Source organism: Caretta caretta, chromosome 6 (assembly GCF_965140235.1).
Source record: "Caretta caretta isolate rCarCar2 chromosome 6, rCarCar1.hap1, whole genome shotgun sequence".
Classification (NCBI taxonomy): Eukaryota; Metazoa; Chordata; order Testudines; family Cheloniidae; genus Caretta; species Caretta caretta.
Genome location: NC_134211.1, coordinates 20,589,444 through 20,611,951, shown reverse-complemented (window position 1 = coordinate 20,611,951; position 22,508 = coordinate 20,589,444). Strand labels below are relative to the sequence as shown.

Sequence of the window (22,508 nt, the reverse complement as noted above, 5' to 3'; positions counted from 1 at the left end):
GTTCTTCTGCTGTCAATAGGCATTCACAATTTTTTAAAAATGGGAACAGAGGTGCACTAAATAGTGGAGGACCTTAGATTCTGCTAAAGTTTCATTCTTTAATTGTTCTGAAGGCGATGCAATGGGCCACACCTCAGCTGCTGGAAATCAGTGTCGTTTTGCTGAAGTCAACGGAACCATGCTAATTCACACTAACTGAGGATGTGGGCCATTTAATCTACTTCAGTACTATTAAACAGAGGGAAACTTTAGCATGATTCTCTCAGTCTCCTCCTTTCTTGATTCTCTGCACTGGTTCTTCGACATTAAGGACTGGCTAACCTCGGCCCAGTGTCGTTTTTGGAGACATTCCACATTTTCAGGAAAGGAAGAAATATTTCTCTGCTGGGTTTTTTTTTTTTTTTTTTTTTAATGGCAGCTGTATGAAGGTGCTTGGAGGTTTGGGCTATTACACTTTGTCCTGGGGATGGGCTAGTGATCTTCTTCCTTGGGAACAGAACGTAAAATAGGAATAGCCATATTGAATCAGCAGTGGGCCCTCTAGTCTTGTATCCTGGCAGTTCTGCCTTTCCCCCAGCACTGTTGTGGTAGGTGGCCTCTTCCCAGAAAGCCTAGTGGGACTGAAACCAATACCATGTACCAGCAACTCTATTCCCTCAATGGATTGTGCTCAGCCCCTTTCCTCGGGATGCAATGGGGGGAGGTTTCCTGCACCGTCTTCCTTCCTTCCTTGCAGATCAACACAGGGCTGGGCACAATCTAGCAAAATCTGAGCTTTCTGCAAACATGAGAGAAAGGTGAAACCTCTGATTTTGGATTACTACTTTTAAATAGACAAAGCAGCTGTCTGTGGCCTGGAGCATCTATAGGAAAGGCAGACTGGGATTTTTCAAACACACCACAAGCTGGCGCTCTTGCACCACAAAAACCTCTACATCAATGCCATACTTGATTAATAAAAGATGAAATGCAGAAGCAAAGTGTTAGGGGTTGCAAGTAAACTTCTCTCTACTAATTCCTAGCGTGTTAAATGCTACTTTTATTTACCTGTGCCTTGTGGGTAATCAGCAGCTTCTGCAAGAGAGAGGAAGATGAAAAACCTATTAAAGAATCCCCTTTGGCAATAGTATGCAATAGGTATTCATTTGCAATTAATATTAAACTCAGTTGGTGAGCGGGGGGGTTGCAGACACAGCTGGCCCTTGCCATGTGCTATGGCTGCTGCTGCATTAAGTCCCACTCTCCAGAACCACAGGGAAGAGGAGGGCAGGCTCACTAGCCATGAAGTCAACTGCCTACGCTTTTCTTATGCCCACCTTTCAAACCTTCAGCCAGTGACAGAAGCCTTGGCTTCCCTACCCCAGTGCCCTATAATAACATGTACCCAGCCCCGCTGACACTCCCCCGCCCCCTCCCGCTGACACAGTTAGCCTGCATGCGTCGCCTTAATGGCAAGCCCCCCCCAACCCTGACCTACCCAGCTAAACTGCTAAATACGCCCTCTCCCGTGGGTTACGTATGTCTGCCTGCCTGCCTGCCACCCACACCTCTTTCTGTGCACAAAACCTAGAGCCAGCATATCTGGGCTAGTCACTCACTCACAATCCTTGTGGGTAAGGGGCCAGGTCAGCAGTTTAGTTTGTTTGATGAGTTCCTAGTTTTATGGTGAATCAGCTTGAAGGTTTTACAGATCTCCTGCTGTCCTAGACAAACGTGCAACCAGCAATGAGGTGGTGAGGGCACTAGGGGAAAGGAGTTCACTGGAGCGACAAGTCACCTGGAGCTAAGGAATGTGATTTTACACTGACCCAGGGGAGAAAGCTCCTATTCATCCCTGCAATGTAACATCACACTGAACATCCAGCAGTGTCTTATGATTGAAATGGGCTCAAGCTGCAGAAAGCTCAGGATATACCGTGCTTCCTGTGAAATCTGCATTTCTGCATGTAGAACTGACCCAGACTGCTGCCCTAATGACGAGGGATTTGCAATTATCACACAGACTAACGGGAAAATATGAGAGATGACAGAAAACAACCCTTCTCAGATACTCACTCTGCACAATCCAAATGCATCTGAGCTCAGACTGTAATCTAGACACCAAAGAAGAAGCAAAGAGGATAAAGTCACATGCCAAGCAGAGCAGGTCAGACCTTAAGCCACCCTAGTTACCCTGAAATTAATGCAGAACAGCTGTGCTCACAATGGCCTTTGACAGTTCTCACCCAGACAATGTGCTGGCCACAAAACATACAGGAACCTGGCGCAATCTCACAGGGTTCGTGCTCTCCCAGGTGATATTCACAGACACAGTGCAGAGATCGTCTGCCATCCACGGACCCAATGTGTGCAGCCCATAAGGACCCAGAACCTGCAAGTCCGCCATCCTGCAGGAAAAGATCAAGGGGTTGCGTTTCAAGCCCTGAGGATCATCCAAATGTGAGCCTGGCACTGAGCTGAGAGGGCAGATCATGTCAGCGCAGCAGATAATGACATAGATGCAGTATTGATTGCCATCAGGCTGGATTTATTAATTCAGCTGCACACCTGTACCTTCTGTGCAGGGTCATGAATAATGCTGTGCAAGACCTGTCTGCATTGGTACTGCCGATATCCTACAGGTCACTATCATGGGCATAAAATACCAGGTGTGCCTAGTTTATCTTGCAGCCCAGGCACTGGGTAAGGTATGGTTTGCTTTTCAATAAGTGCTAGAGAATATAATTTTGAGCGGCCTTTCCAAGACATTCAGAGCAAAGTTACAGAACCCAACACTCCTCTGCAGAAAGGAATAAAAAAAGAATGGGAGCTTCCACTGCAGTCAACGCTGGCTGATCCACTGCCCCAGCTCTGCCCACACAGCACCTATAATCCCCCAGGGTAAGACATGCCGTTATATGCAATCCAATTGCTGCCACAGCAGATGCAGAACAAGAAAGAGAGAGCTCTAACAGCGTGTTACTAACGGGCCTGATGAAGAACTAATAGTCTGGGCCACACGCCACAAGAAACGTACCCAGGAAATTTAGGGCCTGATCTAAAGCCCCCTGAAGTCAGTGGAGAGACTCCCATTGACCAATGGGCTTTGGATCAGGCCCTACAGTTGCATAATGTCTGTCTATGCTCAACAGATAGGAAATACAAAGGTGATCAATTTATTGTCAGTGTATTGGATCAGTAATGGTTAGAGAAGGAAAAGACCAATTAGATCACCCTTGTAAATTGTCGGCCAGGGCACAATATAGTCCCTGTATTAAGTAGACATCAGATATTGAACTGATACTGCATGTTGTCCTACAGGCATTACAAACCAGAAATCAAGTTGGCGCATAAGTGCATGACATTTATTTATCCTCTCATTGCAGAACAACTGGTGCTGTGGAAGGTACCAAGTCGCTCGCCTTGGAGAATGAAGTCCTCCTCTACTACCCACAGAACAGGTGGCTGCAGTGCAGTTTTCCCCAGTCTGAGCCATGCTTTAACATGCGTTAACTCACAACACGAAATTCTGGTGCAGACCTGCCACACACACACTGGTTTGCTGATTGTGGCTGCAGATCCTGTAAGGTTCTGGTGTCTGCTGAGCCAGTGGGACTTAAGGACACTCAGTGCCTTGCAGGATCAAGCTCTGAACGCGCATCATGTTAGCAATGATGAAGCCTGCAAGGGCTGGCATTGTGTTCTCTGGGCTTGGTAGGCCTTGGTCCTGTTGTGGGGTTCAGTTTAACTGTGCGGCCTCTCTTCCATTTCAGTCACCTTTCTCCTGCGCTGACAGCCATCACTGTGAAGGAAACGTCCTCATAGGGCAGCACGCTGATCCTGTCCCCATCGCTTGGGGTTGGGCTGATAAATATTGGCCTTCTAATTCCAAAGGCACAGTCATCTACTGGCTTCTCCACTGGGAAACAAAACAGGAGCATGTTGTCTTAAAGCCAGTTCCTTTCGTCTACTGAGACCCTTTTTATCCCCTTCCCTACACACACACATCCCAATAATACCTGTGATGGCTTATAGAGGAGGACATCTACGTCTTCCCAACCCCCATCCTCAAAGGTATATTCCCTTACTATATCATGGGAGCTGTCAGAGTAGCAGCCATGTTAATCTGTATCTGCAAAAAGAAAAGGAGGACTTGTGGCACCTTAGAGACTAACAAATGTATTTGAGCATAAGCTTTTGTGAGCTACAGCTCACTTCATCGGATGCATTCAGTGGAAAATACAGTGGGGAGATTTATATACACAGAGAACATGAAACAATGGGTGTTACCATACACACTGTAATGAGAGTGATCAGGTAAGGTGAGCTATTACCAGCAGGAGAGCGGGGGGGGGGAATACCTTTTGTAGTGATAATCAAGGTGGGCCATTTCCAGCAGTTGACAAGAACCGTCTGAGGAACAGCGGGGGGGACCCATGGAAAAGAAGCCCTGGAGGAATTCCACCATGATTTCAACAATTTCCATCCCACCATCAACCTCAGCCTGGACCAGTCCACACAAGAGATCCACTTCCTGGACACTACGGTGCTAATAAGCGATGGTCACATAAACGCCACCCTATACCGGAAACCTACTGACCGCTATGCTTACCTATGTGCCTCCAGCTTTCATCCAGACCACACCACATGATCCATTGTCTACAGTCAAGCTCTACGTTACAACCGCATTTGCTCCAACCCCTCAGACAGAGACAAACACCTACAAGATCTCTATCAAGCGTTCTTACAACTACAATACCCACCTGCTGAAGTGAAGAAACAGATTGACAGAGCCAGAAGAGTACCCAGAAGTCAGCTACTACAGGACAGGCCCAACAAAGAAAATAACAGAACGCCACTAGCCATCACCTTCAGCCCCCAACTAAAACCTCTCCAACGCATCATCAAGGATCTACAAGCTATCCTGAAGGACGACTCATCACTCTCACAGATCTTGGGAGACAGGCCAGTCCTTGCTTACAGACAGCCCCCCAGCCTGAAGCAAATACTCACCAGCAACCACACACCACACAACAGAACCACTAACCCAGGAACCTATCCTTGCAACAAAGCCCGTTGCCAACTGTGTCTACATATCTATTCAGGGGACACCATCATAGGGCCTAATCACATCAGCCACACTATCAGAGGCTCGTTCACCTGCACATCCACCAATGTGATATATGCCATCATGTGCCAGCAATGCCCCTCTGCCATGTACATTGGCCAAACTGGACAGTCTCTACGTAAAAGAATAAATGGACACAAATCAGACGTCAAGAATAAAAACATTCAAAAACCAGTCGGAGAACACTTCAATCTCTTTGGTCACTCGATTACAGACCTAAAAGTGGCAATTCTTCAACAAAAAAACTTCAAAAACAGACTCCGAGAGACTGCTGAATTGGAATTAATTTGCAAACTGAATACAATTAACTTAGGCTTGAATAAAGATTGGGAGTGGATGTGTCATTACACAAAGTAAAACTATTTCCGCATGTTTATTTCCTCCCCCACTGTTCCTCAGCGTTCTTGTCAACTGCTGGAAATGGCCCACCTTGATTACCACTACAAAAGGTATTTTCTCCCCCGCTCTCCTGCTGGTAATAGCTCACCTTAAGTGATCACTCTGAGCTATAGCTCACGAAAGCTTATGCTCAAATAAATTGGTTAGTCTCTAAGGTGCCACAAGTACTCCTTTTCTCTTGTTACAGTGTGTATGGTAACACCCATTGTTTCATGTTCTCTGTGTATATAAATCTCCCCACTGTATTTTCCACTGAATGCATCCGATGAAGTGAGCTGTAGCTCACAAGAGCTTATGCTCAAATACATTTGTTAGTCTCTAAGGTGCCACAAGTCCTCCTTTTTTTTTTATATCATGGGAGTTAGGCACCTAAATGCCTTTGAGGACCTGGGACCCCCTACCTACAGTAATACAGCCATCTCCAGTGTCCTACTTTCATTCTCCATCCTGATGGGCATCCTGGCTCATCTGAATATAATTCAGGATGAACACCAGAGGATACCTCTGACAGAGGATATAGGCTGACAGGAATGCTGAGCTATTGCTCCAAGTTATAACAGAAATAGTTTTATTTCTATTTCAGTTATTTTAGTACACAGTTGATCTCCTGAAGATCCAGTAACTGATTTGATGTTTGTTCCTCCAATCATTAAACTAGTTTGTGGGATGAATGGCACATTTTGATTCCCCCCACTCCCCACACATACACATATACATTTTCTCCTCTTGTTTAGAAAACTGAAGTGGGCAAACCTGTGACAATGCACCATCAGGTGTTAATAGTAACATATAATGTCATAGGTAGAAGGTGATGACATCATAACCGATTACTACAATAACTAAGATACCATGAATGTAAAATTTGATACCACAGCTCTGCTAATAGTTCTGATGTCATACAAAGAAGGTGTGACATCACATTGTGAGGTAGGCAGAAGGAACCAATCGTTAGGGAGACAAATTCTGCTTCCGTATAAGATTTCCCAATAAGTCAATGTTTGTCTGAGAAAATTCCCAATAGATAGACACAGGAATGGCGTATAAATATTTATTTTTTTCACAATTTTGATAAGTCATGGAAGTTAATTGGGGAAGAAGTTCCCTGGCCTGACACTTCAGTCCTTATAGTGCACATACTTGGGACGGGCACTGTTACCTGTTAAGGTGAACTGAAGTGGGACAGAACTTAGGGCTTCATTCCAGCCCTGTCCTGAAGCACTGTATGAATGAATCTCATGCATCCCATCCTCAAATTTCAGGACCACCGTTTTCCTGGGGAAATCCTCCACCATCAGCTCCACCGGGTAGGTGCCTTCGGAGCCCATTCCGTCGTACATAAGGGTGCATCCATCCTGAAGCCAAAAGAAAGATCAGTCAGAAGCTGTGCAGGTTACAGGGCCTCAATTTTATCCTTCGATGCCAATCTCAGCTCACTGTCTCAAACCCATATTTCGCAATCTACACGATGGATTGGAGCAGGAGCACTGTGGCTTCAGCACCTTGTGTTCAGCTCTGCAATGGAGCCCAATTCAAAGACATGCGGACTAGAGCAGGAGGCCCAAAAACAAGGCTCCCAGTGTGAATTCGGACAGGTGAGAACCTGATGGAGTGGTTAGATGTTGGGTGCTGTGCAGCTGGCATTAGAGTAAATGCTTTGGGGTGGGAAGAATCTTTGTGTTCTATTTGTACAGGGCCTATCACAATAGGGTCCTGTTCCATGGCTGGGGCTATTTGGTGCACTGTAATAAAAAATTAATAATAATAATAATAATAATAATAATAGGAGCGCCTCAGGCAGGATCTCCTAAGCAAAGGACTTGACTACTTTTTATTGAGTATATTAAAAGGCTAGTGCTATTTCCTGATGGGCTTTCTTTTTTTAATCATATTACTATCAAATATTTAACTGCCTGAGAACTGCAATTAAAATAGCATTTTAAAATGTGCATGTAGATAAAAAACTAAAATGTTAGGTTATCAGTTTATTATTGTATTTTTTGTTTTTATTTTTATTTTTGTTTTGCAAAAACACTCAAAGGCCCCCGTCAAGATCAGGGCCTTGTTGTAGTAGGTACTGCACGTGTTGTAGGTAGGAAGGCACAGCCACCTGCTTCTGCTTGGTACTTGTCACTTGAATGAAGATACCAAGAAAATCTTCCCCAGTTCCAGCTTTACATTTTCGCCACATTTTGCCAGAATTGGCATGGAGATCTCTGGGACATATTTCTGCTCTCCAGATGTTTACAGGGATGCCTCTTAGACTTGCCAAATGAGCTGCCACATTGAGATGTTGTCTCTGTTCAGAACATGGACTCATCCAGCTGAGAGATGGAGAAGACCAACATGCACTTGGTGTGTTCCAACAGGAACAATACCTATTGCTGTTAGAAGGAGTGAACAGGCTCAGAAAGAAAACTAAACGGGATCTGCTCTGAAATCTCAAACCAAGCCTCTTTTGAGATTTAAACAAAGTTAAGGAAGGACCCAGGAGAACTGAGTATGGTTAAGGCACTGTGGTAGGACCCACAAAATTGGGGTTCAATTCCTGGTTCTGTCACCGGACTCCCAGAATGACCTTGGACAAGTCTCTTAGAGCCAGATTTGTCAAAAGTACTTAGTCATCTAAAGTTGTAGACGGATGCCTAGTAAGGTTTTCAACAGTGATTTCAAGTGACTCGGCAGTGGTTGTGTGCCGTCTCTGTGTGCAGGGCATGCCCTACATTTCCCCAAAAACGGGGTCCAACTGGCAGCCCTGAGGACAATCCTGTCTGGCCCCCCAAAGTGCATTGTAGAACAAAATGGTGTCCTCTGCTCAGCATGACTTCCCATCCCATGCACCATTCATGTGAGGTCGTAGCGCATGGAGAACGCTATTTTGGACTCCCAATAAAGCATGTAGATGCTGGAACTAGGGGTGTGTGTGGGGGGGGGTGCTGCTGCACCCTGTGGCTTGAAGTAGTTTCCATTATATACAGGGTTTACAGTTTGGTTCAATGGCTCTCAGCTCCCCCACTACACAAATGGTTCCAGCACCCCTGCTAGGGCATGCAAATGTAGCATTGCATGCCTTCCTGAAATGTCATGGCACTCCACTGCTGAGCATTTTGAAAATCCCACCTATCGGCACCACTGGGCACCTAAACACCTCTAAAAACCTGGCCCTTAATCTCTCGGCACCTCAGCTCCCCAGGTGTAAAACAGGGATGATGACAAGGCTTCCTTTGCCTGGGTTGTCTATTTAGATCACACACTTTGGAGCAGGGGCTGTCTCTTACTCTGTGTGTGTACAGCACCCAGCAGCATGGGGCCCTGACATAGGCTGAGGCCTTTCAGTGCTACTGTGCCTAAGGCAGTAATGATAATGTTTTGGCTAAGTGTGACAGCAGGAGCTGGCCTTTTAAGAGCAGGAGCTCCACTAGTGTTTGGTTTTCTCATGGGACTTGGCATGGAGTCCCCAGGTGATGCCACTGTTCAAAGCGAGCAAGTTGATTGAGCAGGCTTATGGACTGGGGTCATGTGACTGCAGGCTAGAGGCAGGGCCTGCTATAAAAGCAGATGCCTTCCTTTCACCCTCAGTATGTGTAGGGGTGAAGTAGGGTCAGTGGTGGGGCTTGCAATAGAGTCTAGGCAGTATTGCTAACCCCAAACATTCAAAAAGCCTGAGATTGGTTTAAAAGTTATAATTCTGGGGTGTTGTTAATTTCCCTTCTGGCTTGTGAGCCTGCAGGGTGCTTCCTTCACATTGCCGAGCGCTTCTGCACAGCTACGAAGGCTAGAAATTTACCCTTTTAAAAAAAAAAAAAAAAAAAAAAAAATGAAAACTGAGAGTCTCCCCTAATCACATGATTCCAGGGGGCTGGGGCTTCTGAAAAACCACCAAATACTGTGAGAGTTAGCAGCACTGCAGGAAGCCTGGGAAATGGCTGGGAGCGTCTTCCAGGCTGATTTCAGAAGGACCCAGGGGGCTGGAGGAAGAGATAGGGGCAGTATTATGCAGTGTGGGGTTGAGGCCTGAGTGGATGCCTGTAGGTAGTGGCCTAGGCTGGGGTTTCCTGTATTGGTGGGAAGAAGCCCTTTTTCGTCCTGTCCTGAGTCAACAGGACTGGGAAGGTCTGGGGAACAGCAAGAGGCTGGGCAGAAGATTGCTTTTTGGTGGACTTCTTGCCCCATCTCAGATGGGGTGGACTTTGTGACTTAGCTAGGTCACCTCCCTGCTCCAAGTGCACTGAAGATAGCAGCCTATAAGACAACCAAAGGTGCTGGCAGAGGGAAACTGAGGTAGCAATGAACGAAGGTAAGGGAACTTGTTACAATGAGTATTCAAACTTCAGGTAAATCCTGCTCACCCTGCACATTCTTGACTCCTCTCAAGATGGACGGCTTGTCTGTTAGTAAGAGGAGTTGGAGTTGACCATTTATATTGTCTAAGCTGAGACAAACCTCTGTGGTTTTTGTTGCTTGCCTATGACTAACTACTGTGGGCTTTTACTACTGGTTAAACAAGGTTTCAGCTGCATTTGTGTAAGGCTGTAATGACATCTCACTACTGACCACTGCAAATTCTGTTATAAGTATATGACGTAACTGGTTCCGCTATTGCCTGGTTGCTTCTGCTGCTGGGTGTGAGAGCACAGGACCTACATACTTGCCTCATCCAAATGCAGAAAAGGGTACTTCTTGCAGAAAGCACAGGCAAGCTCCTCTCGACGCCCATATCGGCACCTCACTACATCCCCATCTTGGTCTGAGACGCTCAGATTATAGAATGTAGCACAGTTTTGGGGAACTCTGTGAAAACAAACACCATGGTTTTGAAGAACTCTCTCTAGCTGATTTTGTATTTAGTTCTCCATTGAGCCCTTTCTTTCTTGCATGGCTGCTTGTGTTGGGTTTTTGGGTTTGGTTTTTTGAAAGTGAACGCTTTCAATGACCCTTTTTCAAAAATGGTCCCCGTTATCTGACTAGCTGTAGTTACGTGTGCTTGAATGTGTGATGTTGATGTGCACTGTTAAATACTTGTCACTTCAACTCCCTCCCCCAGAAGTGGCTGCATTTCAGGGTGACTGGCATGATAGCTCTGTGTATAGTTTATAGAAAAACTTAGTAAAGCTCTTTGGGATCCTTTGAAATGGAAAGTATTATATGAATATGAGCTATCAACATTCTAGGTTTATGTGCCAGCCTGTCTGCCTTCATTTTACAGTTGGGAAAACCGAGGCACAGGGAGGTGAAGTGACTTGCTCAAGGTCATGCAGCAGGCTAGTGACAGAGCTGGAAATAGAACCCAGGTCTCCTGAGTACCCGTCCAGTGCTCTGTTGACTAGGCCACCCTGCCTTACTATGAGCACTGGTGCCTTCTATGGGGTGAAATATCAGATTTGATCAGGTATGTCACGTCTCCCTCTACTGGCTAAATACTGCTCCCTATTCTCCAGTGCTGACATATCTACCGTGTGTGTGCGCATATGTGTGAAATCTTGCCACTAGTGCTTCAGCCTACAGAGGATACGCACCCTAATGCTACTACACAAATGTGAGAGCTTTGTGGAGTATTGGCAGCTTGTCATGATTAATGCTGCTGCCAGTGTCCTGTGCTGAGATCAGAATTTCTAACCCTACTGTGTGTTTATAGGAAGGGGCGTGTCACAGTTCAGGGCAACTGCACCTGTATTCCCCCTCCATGGTCTACCAAAGGCACCCACTCCAGGCTCCCTGTTCCTCAGCTGTCATCTCTCTTGGGCAGAGACTTGCCTCTCCCCTCTTGACTGAGGGTTTTCTGGGCTACACAGTTCTCTGCCTACACTGGTATCCCCAGCAAGTCAGGCTGCCTGAGTAGACCAGTGTCTGTGCTTTGGTTTCTCTTCAATGGCTATGAACAGTGTAGTTGCCAGTAGTTCTGAATAACCACACAGCTCTTTCTAAGCAAGCATATTTATTCTTAAGGTGAAAGCATACAGAGAAAACATACTAAAAACAATAAATATGGATGCCAAAAAAGCTTACCAGAGATCACCCCAACTCCAGCCTTGGGCTTGGGTACATATCAGTCCTTCGATACCCACAGCTGAGTTTTTGCTGTGGTACAAGTTCATAACTGTCTCAGATTCAGAACAGAACAGGCTGAACTATCCATGATTTTCCTTTATACAGCTTGGGCCTCTGATCTTGGCTTGATGTAACGGGATCAGCAGACAAAGGCCCACACCTCAGGGCATAGCTTCAAAAGACTGAATTTTCCATAACAGAAGGTGGGGGACTGCATTAACCTCACCCTAGATATTTTGTAGAAAATCCATTTCACACGCATTATCCCAAAAGTCCACTTGTGCCTGGCACACTGTTCAATACAGTCCTTGAACATCCAGGCCTTATATCCCATCACCTGCCTAGAGAGCTTACATGCAGTCCTGGCCCATAATGATACATAAACTTTGCTTTTAGTACAATGGACCCCAAAGAGGCCTCAACTTAATTCCATAAGTTATTTCCAGGGATATGGCAGGAAACTGCCTTTTCTGTCACAGGGCACAGCTGAGTACAGCATTCATTAGCTGGACTCTGCTCTTCTTATTACCTCTTGTAGCTGACATGCTGTGTACTGAATGGAAGGGAGTTACCTGAGAGGAGGCGGCAGCGGCGTCTGCGGAGAGGTGTTTGTCGATCCTGTATCAGAGCGAGCACCCAGGGTATAAGTCATCACCATCTCAAACTGGACACTGGAGTTGTTATCCTCATTGGGAGGGAGCACAGTCTGGGACCAGCAGCAGCTGGAGAGTCTAGAGGAACACACGGGAATGCACAAGAGGGAATATTTGAAAGCATCTGCATGATTAGCTGTAAATCAAACAAGAGTTTGACTTGGCCATTCCTGAGAAGTGATTTTTTTCCAGCTACTACTGTGTCCAAACTCCTCATCATCATCATTGAACCCCTAGAAAAGCTGTCTAGATTCGAGAAAACCAATGTAAAATCTAGTTCAACGATGTTTCCATTTCCTGTTAGGGCAAATTCTCTACAACCCTACTGACTTCAGTGGGTTAAAATATGTGCAAAATTTGACCCTTCCTTTGAAAAGGAGATTTGACCTACTTTAATATTGTTTGAGTGCAGTGAGTTCTCCAGATTCACTATAGTTTCTTTTCTTATTGCATTCCCATGTCTCACTGCTGAGATGGTGCGAGCTGCTTTTGTGATGGGTCCTACAAAAACCCATCTTTCTCTGCAGCCTCTTCAGCAGCAGTGAACTAACAGGGCAGTTCTGGGAACAGCAGAAGTTAACAGGATGGGGTACAAACTAAGTTGTTTTGAGGTGAGATGGCTGCGGCATATGCTGGCTCCACAACAGATTGGCTATGTTAATTTCAGCTTCATTGTAAATGAAGGGAAAAGAAACTAGGGATCTTTTGACAAATGAAAAGGGATGTGATGTTTTTGTTTTCTTATTTGAGTTCCCTAGAGAGAGGATTAAAATCAGCTGAGCGCTCAGTTCAGTGCTACTTTAAAAATACTCAGCTATGCCCATTTTCTTCCTACGTTACTAGGGCCTGATCCTGCAAGCTGCTAAGGCCCAGATATTTAAAGGTATTTAGGCTTTGCTCTGCTTTTGAAAAATTGGACTTTGCCATCTAAGTCTCTTAGGTCCGAGGATCTGGACCTTACGCCGTGCAACGCTGAATGGAGAAATGTCCAAATACCTTTTAAAAATCTGGGCCTAAGAGCCCGCAACCCTCACTGGGGGTTGGGAACCCAGCACTTTGCATGGAGTGCTTAGCACTTCACAGCATCAGGCCCCTAGCACATAACTGCATTAGAAATACTGGTCTCAGCGCAAGACATTTCCTGGGGAATTAATATGTGATGGGCTGAGTGGTACTTTGTTTCATTTCAAGCTATCCTGACTTCCAGGCGGCCATTAGCCACCAGGAAGTGCTTTGGGCCCAAGGCTATTAAATGGCCATTACTTAGACTTCATCCGTATTAGAGGCGATATCTATTTAGAGGAGGATCATTTTTTATAATTTTATTTCTTTATTTAGCATCGTCTGCTATCAATTAGCTAGGGAGTCTGTCTGCGTTATTGCTTTAGAGTAGCCTTATCATATAATAGCTTTACATTATTATTATTATTGCTGGTGAAAGAGGCCAGCTCTGGAGGAGGATGTCTGCTGAGTCCCAGAACAGGCAACAGCAGGGCAAGCATCTCCCAGTGGTACCCTGTCATCGAGTCCCAGCGGTGCCTAAGGAGGTTGGAGCAGGAGAGGGAGCGCCCTTGGCCACACCCAAAGAAGCAGGGGTGGGTGGGAGCGTGGGGGGTGTGCTGGGGACCCAAGCCAGGGAGTGGAGGGGGAGCTATGCTGTCTCCAGTTCTCCCTCACTGTATCCCTTGCCTGCGGCCCATCGCTTCCCTGGGTGGCTGGTTCAGTCTCTAGATTCTTGCTGATTCTTGGCATCCGAGCTAAGGCTGCTCGTTAGAGCCAGCTGTGGTAGTGGGGCTGGGGCTCCTTGACGCGAGGGCAATATCGCTGAAGGCCTGGCCTGAGATCATGAGCTTGCTTCATGTGGGTCCCGGCATGCCGTTGGTCAATAGTGACTTGCAGACGCTGGACCCTTGTACTGCTAGGGCACTGGCAAAGTGGCTGTTGACCACCACTTGAGCACTGTTGTTTTGGGTGTCTCACACTCCTTTAACACTGAGGATCTGGAAACCCCTGTCTGGGGGCTGGAGGCAGTTAGTTAGCCATTTAGATTTGTCCGGCGTTAGGAGCCTTTCAGGGTGTTTCCTGGGGGGCGGAGGGGAGCAAGTGCTCTGACACTGGATTGGAGAGAGCAGGTGATTCTGAACTGGAAATGGTTAATTTTGGTCTTGGACATTTGGAAAGCAGCTGGGAGTCTGGGGTGTGGAGATGAGAATGCTAAGATGTCACCCAGGGTTAGAGCAATAGTCAACGATATCCTTCCAAGGTACATTTTTTTTGTTGCTTCTGTATTTCTCATAGATTCTAAGGCCAGAAAGGACTATCAGTCCGCCTAGTCTGGCCTTCTGTGCAACGCAGGCCAGAGAACTTCACCCTGCCCCTCCTGTACTGAACGCAGTCACTTATTTGGCTAAAGCCCATCTTCCAGGAAGGTACCAACTCCTGATTTGAAGATGACCGAAGGGGAGGGGGTAGAGAGAAGCCTAGGCCTAGCTCCCCAGTTGCTGTAAGTCTGTGCAGCTCCACTGACTTTAGCAGAGGCAGGATGACTGAAACCAGTGGAGGATCTGGCCCGTGCTGTCGGAACCCCTGTTACATGCAAATCACCCCACCTCGCTCTTTAATCCTGCCACACAGTTGTACCGAGAGGAAGTGATACACATTTGGCATTAATCCCTGCCTGAGAGTCCCTCACACCAATTTCCAGAGAAGCTGTCTGCTTCAGTTAGTCCTCATTAAGATAGTTACTAGGGACCTTGACTTAAACTTTACTTCAAATACGAGCGATGTTAAACAGAGGTGGTCCAAGTGCCAAACCCTTCCAGAGTAGCTAAAATAAAAAGTCAGGACAAGAAACACAGTGAATCTGAACAGCCAACAGTACCCATCATGCCTTGGGACAAATATGCAAATGACAATGGGCCTGCCTTGGAACAGCTAATCAGTATAATGCCCCTTGTGGCTGCAGTTAGCTGTCACTCTGTGGGAGTAGAGTGGCAGAGTTTCATGGGAATCCCATGGGCGGATCATATTGTCAGTTGTCCAAGAGACCCTGTAAGTGAATGGTGCAGTAGTGACCTTTGTTGCCTTGTGGTCACTGTGCCGCAATTCGGTGTCTCCGGGGATATAGGATTTGCCATTCTGAGACTGGGGAGCAGTGCCTGATGCACCAGAAGAAGGTAGTTTGGGGAAGGAGGGAGGAGGCATAGTGCTTGATATCACTGTAGTAGAATGCTGTGCACTGCTGTTTGTATTACAATAGCACCTCCAGGCCCCAGCTGAGATCAGAGCCCAGTTGTGCTTGGCTCTGTACATGAACCTAGTAGGAGAAGGGCTTACCGTTTAAATAGGCAAGATGGATGGTGGGAGAAAGGGAGTATTATCACTTCCATTTAACTGGTGAGGAACTGAGGAATGGAGAGGGGCTAGACTCATAAAGACACTGAGGTGTGGTGATGCTCAGCGTCACCATGCCAAACTTTTAGGCCCCTGGAAAATCACTGGGATTCACAAAGGGGGTTAGGTGCCCAGGCTCCCTATGCAATGACAGGGGACTGATAGAATGGGATTGATAAAAGCCAGCATGCTAGGGTGCTCCTTGCCTAAGATAACCCTTAGATAACCTAAGATAACCCTTATGGGAAGAGTGCTAAGCCCTGTCCCTCTCACAGAGAGAGGTACCTAAGTCCTGACTGCCAGGAGGCACCTCCCTTTACTTGGGATTCTCAGCTGCAAACCCTCACTTGGAGATAGGGGCCTGTTTTTGCAAGAAGCCAGACAGGTGCAGTGGGCCCAGGGGAGGCCCTCCCTTGTAACTTTTAGCCCAGTGGTTAGGGTACTCACTTAGGATGTGAGAGACCCCTAGTTCAAGTCCCCCCTCCACCTGAGGGGGAGAAGGGATTTGAACAAAAAGTCTCCCGCCTCTCAGGCGGGTGCTCTAACCTCTGAGGTATTCTGATATAGCCTCCCTCGACTGTTGAAGCTTTTCCACTGAGTGACAGAATGATTGGACCACACAGAGAGAGAGAGAGAGCAAGCTTGAGAAGGACTCTGTAGCCTGCTGATCAGAGCACTCACCTGCAGCATGGGAGATGCACAATCCAGTCCCCTGCTCCAATGACTGTTTACATTATTTATTCAAAGTGGAATGGCTTCAACAGGAGAGACTGAGGGAGCGGTACTATACCCTTCATCATCTTTGTTGCCCTTCACTGAACCTTTTCTAGTTCCACTATATCCTTTTGAGGTGGGGCTCAAAACACAGTATTCAAGGTGTGGGCTTTGGGCACCATGGATTTATATAGTATTTTCTACCCCCTTCTAATAGTTCCTGCCAAACTGTTTGCCTTTTTTACTACTGATGCTATGCATTGAGTGGAAGTTTTCAGAGAACTATCTACAGCAGTGGTGGGTAACCTGCGGCCCATCGGGGTGATCTGCTGGTGGGCCGTGAGACAGTATTTACATTGACAGTGCACAGGCATGGCCGCCCGCAGCTCCCATTGGCCGGGAACGGCGAACCATGGCCACTGGGAGCTGCGGGCAGCCGTGCCTGCAGACGATCAATGTAAATATTGTCTCACAGCCCGCCAGCAGATTTCCTTGATGGGCTGCACTGCCCACCACTGATCTACAGTGATCCCAAGATCTTTCTTGGGTGATAACAGCTAATTTAGAACCCATCATTGTATATGTATAATTGGAATTATTTTTTCCAATGTGCATTACTTTGCGCTTTTCAGTGTTGAATTTCATCTGCTATGTTGTAGCCTGGTAGCCCAGTTGTATGAGATCCCTCTGTAACTCAGTCTGCTTTGAACTTCACTATCTTGAATAACTTTGCATCGTCTGCAAGCTTTGCCACTTCACCATTGACCCCCTTTTCCAGATCATTAATTAATATTTTGAACAGCACAGATTCTTGGGGGACCATGCTGTTCACCTCGCCATTTATTCCTTTCCTTTGTTTCCTGTCTTTCAACCAGTTACTGATTCCTAAGAGGGCCTTCCCTCTTATCCCATGGCTACCTAGTTTCCTTAAGAGTCTTTGATGAGGGACCTTTTCAAAGGCTTTCTGAAAATCCAGATACACTATATCAACTGGATCACCCATATCCATGTGCTTTTTGACTCCCTCAAAGAATTCTAATAGATTGGTGAGACATGATTTCCCTTTTCAAAAGACGCGTTGACTCTTCCCTCGACATATCATGTTCAAGTATGTGTCTGATAATTCTGTTCTGTACTATAGTTTCAATCAATTTGCCTGATACTAAAGTTAGGCTTACTGGCCTGTAATTGTCAAGATCTCCTTTGGACCCTTTTTTAAAAAAAATTGGTGGTACGTTAGCTATCCTCCAATCGTCTGGTACAGAGGCCGATTTAAGTTACATACCACAGTTAGTAGTTCTGCAATTTCATATCTGAGTTCTTTCAGAACTCTTGGGTGAATATCAGCTGGTCCTGGTGACTTATTACTGTTAAATTAATCAGTTTGTTCCAAAACCTCTTCTACTGACACATCAGTTTGGGACAATACTTCAGGCTCGCTGCGCCAAAAATAGCTCTGATGTGGCTATCTCCCCCCACATTCTCTGCAAGGAAGGCAAAGGCTGTTCCTGACTAGCATCGTAAACCCACCTCCCCACCACAATCATCACCCTTGTTTGCAGTCTGAGCAGAGAAGCGAACGGCTGGATTTGGCTTTTCCAACCCTCGAAGGGTTGCCTGCAGGTCTGGCTGAGGCATGCCAGTGGGGCAGTGCGTGAGGCAGCTGGAGCTTCCATGCTCTGTGCCTGTCAGCCAAGCACTTTTCACCAGGGCCACATTCACTGAAGAGGTTAACAAACACCACCCACCTTACCTCATGGGGAAGGATCCTGGGGAAGCAGGGAAGATGGCCGCCTCTCCCTCTAGCTGGCACGGGACTGTGGAGTTCTGAAAACCTGCAGTGGGGATCCTGGAAGTGCAGTTCATAGCCCTGCAAATCCCATCTTCGGTACTGGAACAAGGAGAAGCAATCCCTCGGTAATATAAAAGTACCTGACAATGGCATGTGAACAATTAATACCACATCCCCTGGCAGCATGAGAGACTCTTACAGCACTTCATTCCTTTGCTTCCAATCTCAGAGGAATGTTTGCAGAGTGGGATCCCTGCCCTATGTGCAATTAGCCTATGAATTCAGAGATCTGCTATAGCTGCCATGTAGCTGAATTTTGGCTAGCAGCAGGTTGTAGATTCAGGGCTGAATTTTCCAAGCCAGAGGGCAGAGACTGGCATGTGCAAATATCAATAACTGGTTGCAGCTGGGGCAAACGCACAGGCATTTGGCCTGCAAGATGCCCACCTGGCTGTTGGCAAGGGCTGGTGCCCAGTGCACGCCGGTACTTATGGTAGCAAATGCAATTGCCCATGCAAATGGGCTTCTACCTTTTGGAGATCTGGCGCACACTATACAGTCAAATGTTCATGAGATCTTTAAAGCAGAGGCCCCAAAGTGTGGGGCGCACCCCCTAGGGGGGCACGGAGGAACATCGGGCCGGGGGTACAGCAGGGAAGGAACACCACCCAGCCCTTCTCCACCCCCAGTTCTGCTCTAGTCCCTCCCGCAGCCGCGCCTCCAGCTCCCAGCCCTGCGCCTGGCCCAGTCCCCAGCCTTGGTGTGGCTCCGCTCCTGGCCCCGTGCCAGCCCCCAGCCACAGCCGCTGGTCACAGCTCCATTTCCGGCCCAGGGCTGAGGCTGGGGGAAAGGCCGGAAGCAGATCCACACCTGGCCGCAGGCCCAGCTGCCAACCCCAGACCCATCCCCATTGCTCCTGTCTGTATCCCCCCCAAGCTGTGGCCCCATTCCTGGCCCCAGCTCCGGGGGGGTGGGGATGGGGAAGGGTGAGGGGGGCAAGAACCTCAAAAGTTTGGGGATCACTGCTTTAAAGTCATGCCATGTGCACTGGAAAGGTTGATACATGTTCTGCAAAATCATCCTGCAACTATGAATAATCCCCTCTGGTCACACACTTACCCCATCCCCTCCACAAGCCCAGTGGGCACCGAGGCTGAGGACCTGGTCCAGTATATTCACTGGTGCTTCATGCATAATGTGATTTCTCTTGGTTTCTGTGCTTCATAAGCACAGGCATCAGTTAATATACCCACTGCAGCAGGAGATGTGACAGAGCCCTGCACTATTTAAAACATAGGGTTGGATGCTCAGCTGTTGAAAAATGGCTTTGCTTCACTGAGACCCATTTACATCTGGCCTAGAGCTTGTAACTCTTAAATAGTTTTGGTGTTCAGCTCTTTTCTCCTTTAAAATGACCCCTCCTGCTCTTGTGAGCCCTTTAACACAGTCAAGATGGTGGCTGTGTCTCTTCCAGACTGGAAGAAGAGAATAAAATAACACTCATGAAAATATAAATCAGTCAGGAATGTTTCCATCCTGTTCAATGTTCCCAGATGTTTTTTTCTAGGGGCTTATGTGACATGTGGGCGTGTAGCTGGGTGAAATTCTGGAGGATTGAGGTGAGCCCATTTTTTTTCCCCCTGTAAACGGCACTGTACACAAGTATAAGACAAGGTGTAGAAGTGGAACAGAGGGACTCCTTTAGGATCGGTAACTAGACTGATGGGTAAATAAAGAAGACAAAGACTCCGTTGGCTCAATAGAAGAAGCCTGTAGTAACGAGAGCTGGCTAAAGACAAATTGGGGCATGCCAGGACTGTGTGAGAGAGCCTTGGGAAGATGGGACCTAATCCACATGCTCTTTTTTAGGGCTGGGAGAATTTGATTAAGTTCTAGATCTAGCTGCAAAATTCGGCAAAGCGGATTTGAGCCCTGCCATGGCGCACTCATCATTACATCACAGCACTACATTGTGGTGACAGTACCCCAGCCCAGCCGAGTCTGTGCTCTGAGGTTGGGCGCCAGGAGCAGAGGGTTCTCCTTGAGTTTCCTCATATGGTCAGCCCAGACGGGCTGGGAGACTCTTGAGTCTGGATTCCTAAGTAGTTGCTACATTCTTCCGACTCAAAACACTTCAGAGCTGTGGGAGCAGCACAATGCAGCTCTGTAATTAGTCTTCCAGGGGCTGGGTCTTTTAAATCTATTGCATCATTTGCCTAAAAACTGCAGTCTTAGCAGGTGTGCAGCCTGCTCCTGCCACCCGTGCTCTGGGAATGGAAGACATCAGCTGACATTACATACTTTGTAGCACAGTATTTGCTGCATAACTATTACAATTACGGATGGGGCTTTTGAAATCCAGACCCTAGCAATGTGTATCAAAGGGGATGAAATCTCAATGGAACTTGAGCTCCTAAGTCATTTTGGGTGCTCTTGAAAATCCCACCCTAAAGCTCTATGTACCAGCAAAACACAGGGTTTGATTAGGCAGCCAGTTAAATAGTAACATCATAGTATAAAGTCCAGGGAACCCACACTGGGCTTCCGTTTAGTAACAAAAGATGCAAAATGCACTAAATGAGAAGAAACCCACCTGTGTTGTGTTGTCCTCCTGGAAGGAGGACTGCAGGCTCAGGGAGGATCCCAGGTAAGAGAAATCCACGGAGAGAACCCTTCCAAAGGACAACACAATTATCCAGAGGGAAAAGGACTCACACCTTCCCAGAATCTCCATGCTCTGTGCTGTTCGCGTGCTGGCCAGAGATATCGAGCATACAGCTCCCAGATGAAAACGACAGGGATCAAATGCCTCTGGTGAAGAGTACCACTGCTGTGAAAGCAGGAGGAGAGAAAGGGGTCTGGCAGGTGAGCTTATGGCAGCATCTCTGATCCATGGACCTTAACAGCTGTTTCCTCATCACAGAGCTATTTAAGGGCTCGAGCTCAGCTCCAGCACATGGAGGCTTTTGAGTTCTGATTGGAGCAGAGGTGGTGCACGCAGCTGTGGGAAGTGGGGAAAGGAGACTGGATGCCAGCCAAGCTCAACTTATGATTTTGTTTACTTGTAAATGAGAGACGATCCAGACAGCCCCAGGCTGCACCAGGGCTCAACGAAAGAGTCCTAGTGTTGTCTATGGTCATTATCAAAAGGCAGGCTAAAGATTTTTGTGTGTGCTGTATGATGGATGTAGCTCATGCAGCGGTGGCTTTCATGTGCCCTGGTACTTCAAAGGAGGGAGGAGGCAGAGAGAGGACACAGTCCATGGTGTTTGTTCTCTTACAGTGCCAATTCCACAGTGAACGTGGTACATTGGAATAAGTATATAACAAATCTGAGAGCAGCTTCCAGAAATCCACACTAGTAGAAGAGGGCCTGGAGTTTTGTAGGGAAAAAGAAAAGAATTGACTAGAGATGAGCCCAACCCAGATGCTGGAAATGTGGCTCTAGGGCCAAACATCACAGCTCATGTTTAGCTTCACAGCAGGCATGTAAGGGTTAGCTGTCATGGTCATTTGATTACCTGCCATATGATACAGTGACTTTGAAAAAGCTAAATTAATTGTAATGGAAAAAACATTCCTCACACTGTTTGAAAGGACAGCAGCAATCCATCTGCAGGCTGCAGGTCAGATTTGTCACTTGAGATTTTTCTGTTCAATGTCTATTTCCTAATTCTGTTTGAAAGAAGGACTTAGTCACATCCATGTGAATCCCCATCCTACTTTACAATTACATTAACCCTTCTCATTCTGAAGAGCTGCATGTGATTCGATAAACGGACCCAGTGTTCAGCAAGTTTAAATTGTAATCACTACATTGACTTCAGTGGAGTTCTACCAGTTTTCACCAGCTGAGCCCAGGGAATGTTACCAAGGCCATTCAGTGCTCCTGTTTACCCTGTCCTACAATGCAAGGATGGTCAATGAAATAGAAATGCAATACGCTGTAAACAGGGAAGAAAGAGGGAGGGAAGAAAGAGGGAGGGGACCGGATTGCTAAAGTTTATGGGTAACAGGATTTCTCTCTCGATTACTTGAACTCTGGCCCAGTTTGACAATGACCAAATGTTGATCCTACATGATGACTCTGGTCTAGATGAAACACATGGGTGATTTTAGTCCTGTTCTCAGTGGTAAGATGCCATACAAACCATGATGCTAGCTGGTCCTGGCAGCAGAGAACCAAAGCATGGGGTAGATGTGGAGAAAGGACTACCCTTTTGTCCCTAGAGATGATCAAGAACGAAGAGCATTGTTGTGGCAGGGCCAGGAAACTTGCATTACAGCTGTTCATGCTGTACCTCTTCTGCAGCGAGAGGCTGTCAGGCCCCAGGGCTCAATCCCATTTTAAATTCATTTATACGTTTCTTTAAAACCATATAAGTAACCTGTGGAACCCACTGGG

The 22,508-nt window shown here is 46.9% G+C and overlaps 1 protein-coding gene across 2 annotated transcripts; it reads right to left on the bottom strand.

Moving 5' to 3' along the window:
- Positions 1 to 161: 161 nt before the first annotated feature.
- On the bottom strand, positions 162 to 21,631 carry LOC125638745 (uncharacterized). Of its 2 annotated transcripts, none has more exons than XM_048854825.2 (9): positions 20,697 to 21,631; positions 18,065 to 18,243; positions 12,124 to 12,282; positions 10,156 to 10,294; positions 6,663 to 6,858; positions 3,757 to 3,898; positions 2,226 to 2,387; positions 2,056 to 2,093; positions 162 to 1,074 (listed from the first exon to the last, which is right to left on the bottom strand). In XM_048854825.2, the coding sequence occupies exons 1-9, from the start codon at positions 20,835 to 20,837 to the stop codon at positions 1,040 to 1,042; spliced, it is 1,191 nt and encodes a 396-aa protein (XP_048710782.2). In that variant the 5' UTR covers positions 20,838 to 21,631; the 3' UTR covers positions 162 to 1,039. The 2 variants fall into 2 exon arrangements, with proteins under 2 accessions (XP_048710782.2, XP_074985408.1); XM_075129307.1 differs by having other exon boundaries at positions 18,065 to 18,202; positions 20,697 to 20,774.
- Positions 21,632 to 22,508: the final 877 nt, after the last annotated feature.

Coding starts and splice junctions, on each gene's coding strand:
- LOC125638745 (XM_048854825.2), bottom strand. CDS start 20,837: ATGGAGATTCTGGGAAGGTGTGAGTCCTTTTCCCTCTGGATAATTGTG. Junction 12,283..18,064: donor CCAGGATCCTTCCCCATGAG/GTAAGGTGGGTG, acceptor GTGTTCCTCTAG/ACTCTCCAGCTGCTGCTGGT. Junction 2,094..2,225: donor GTGGCCAGCACATTGTCTGG/GTGAGAACTGTC, acceptor TTTGGTGTCTAG/ATTACAGTCTGAGCTCAGAT.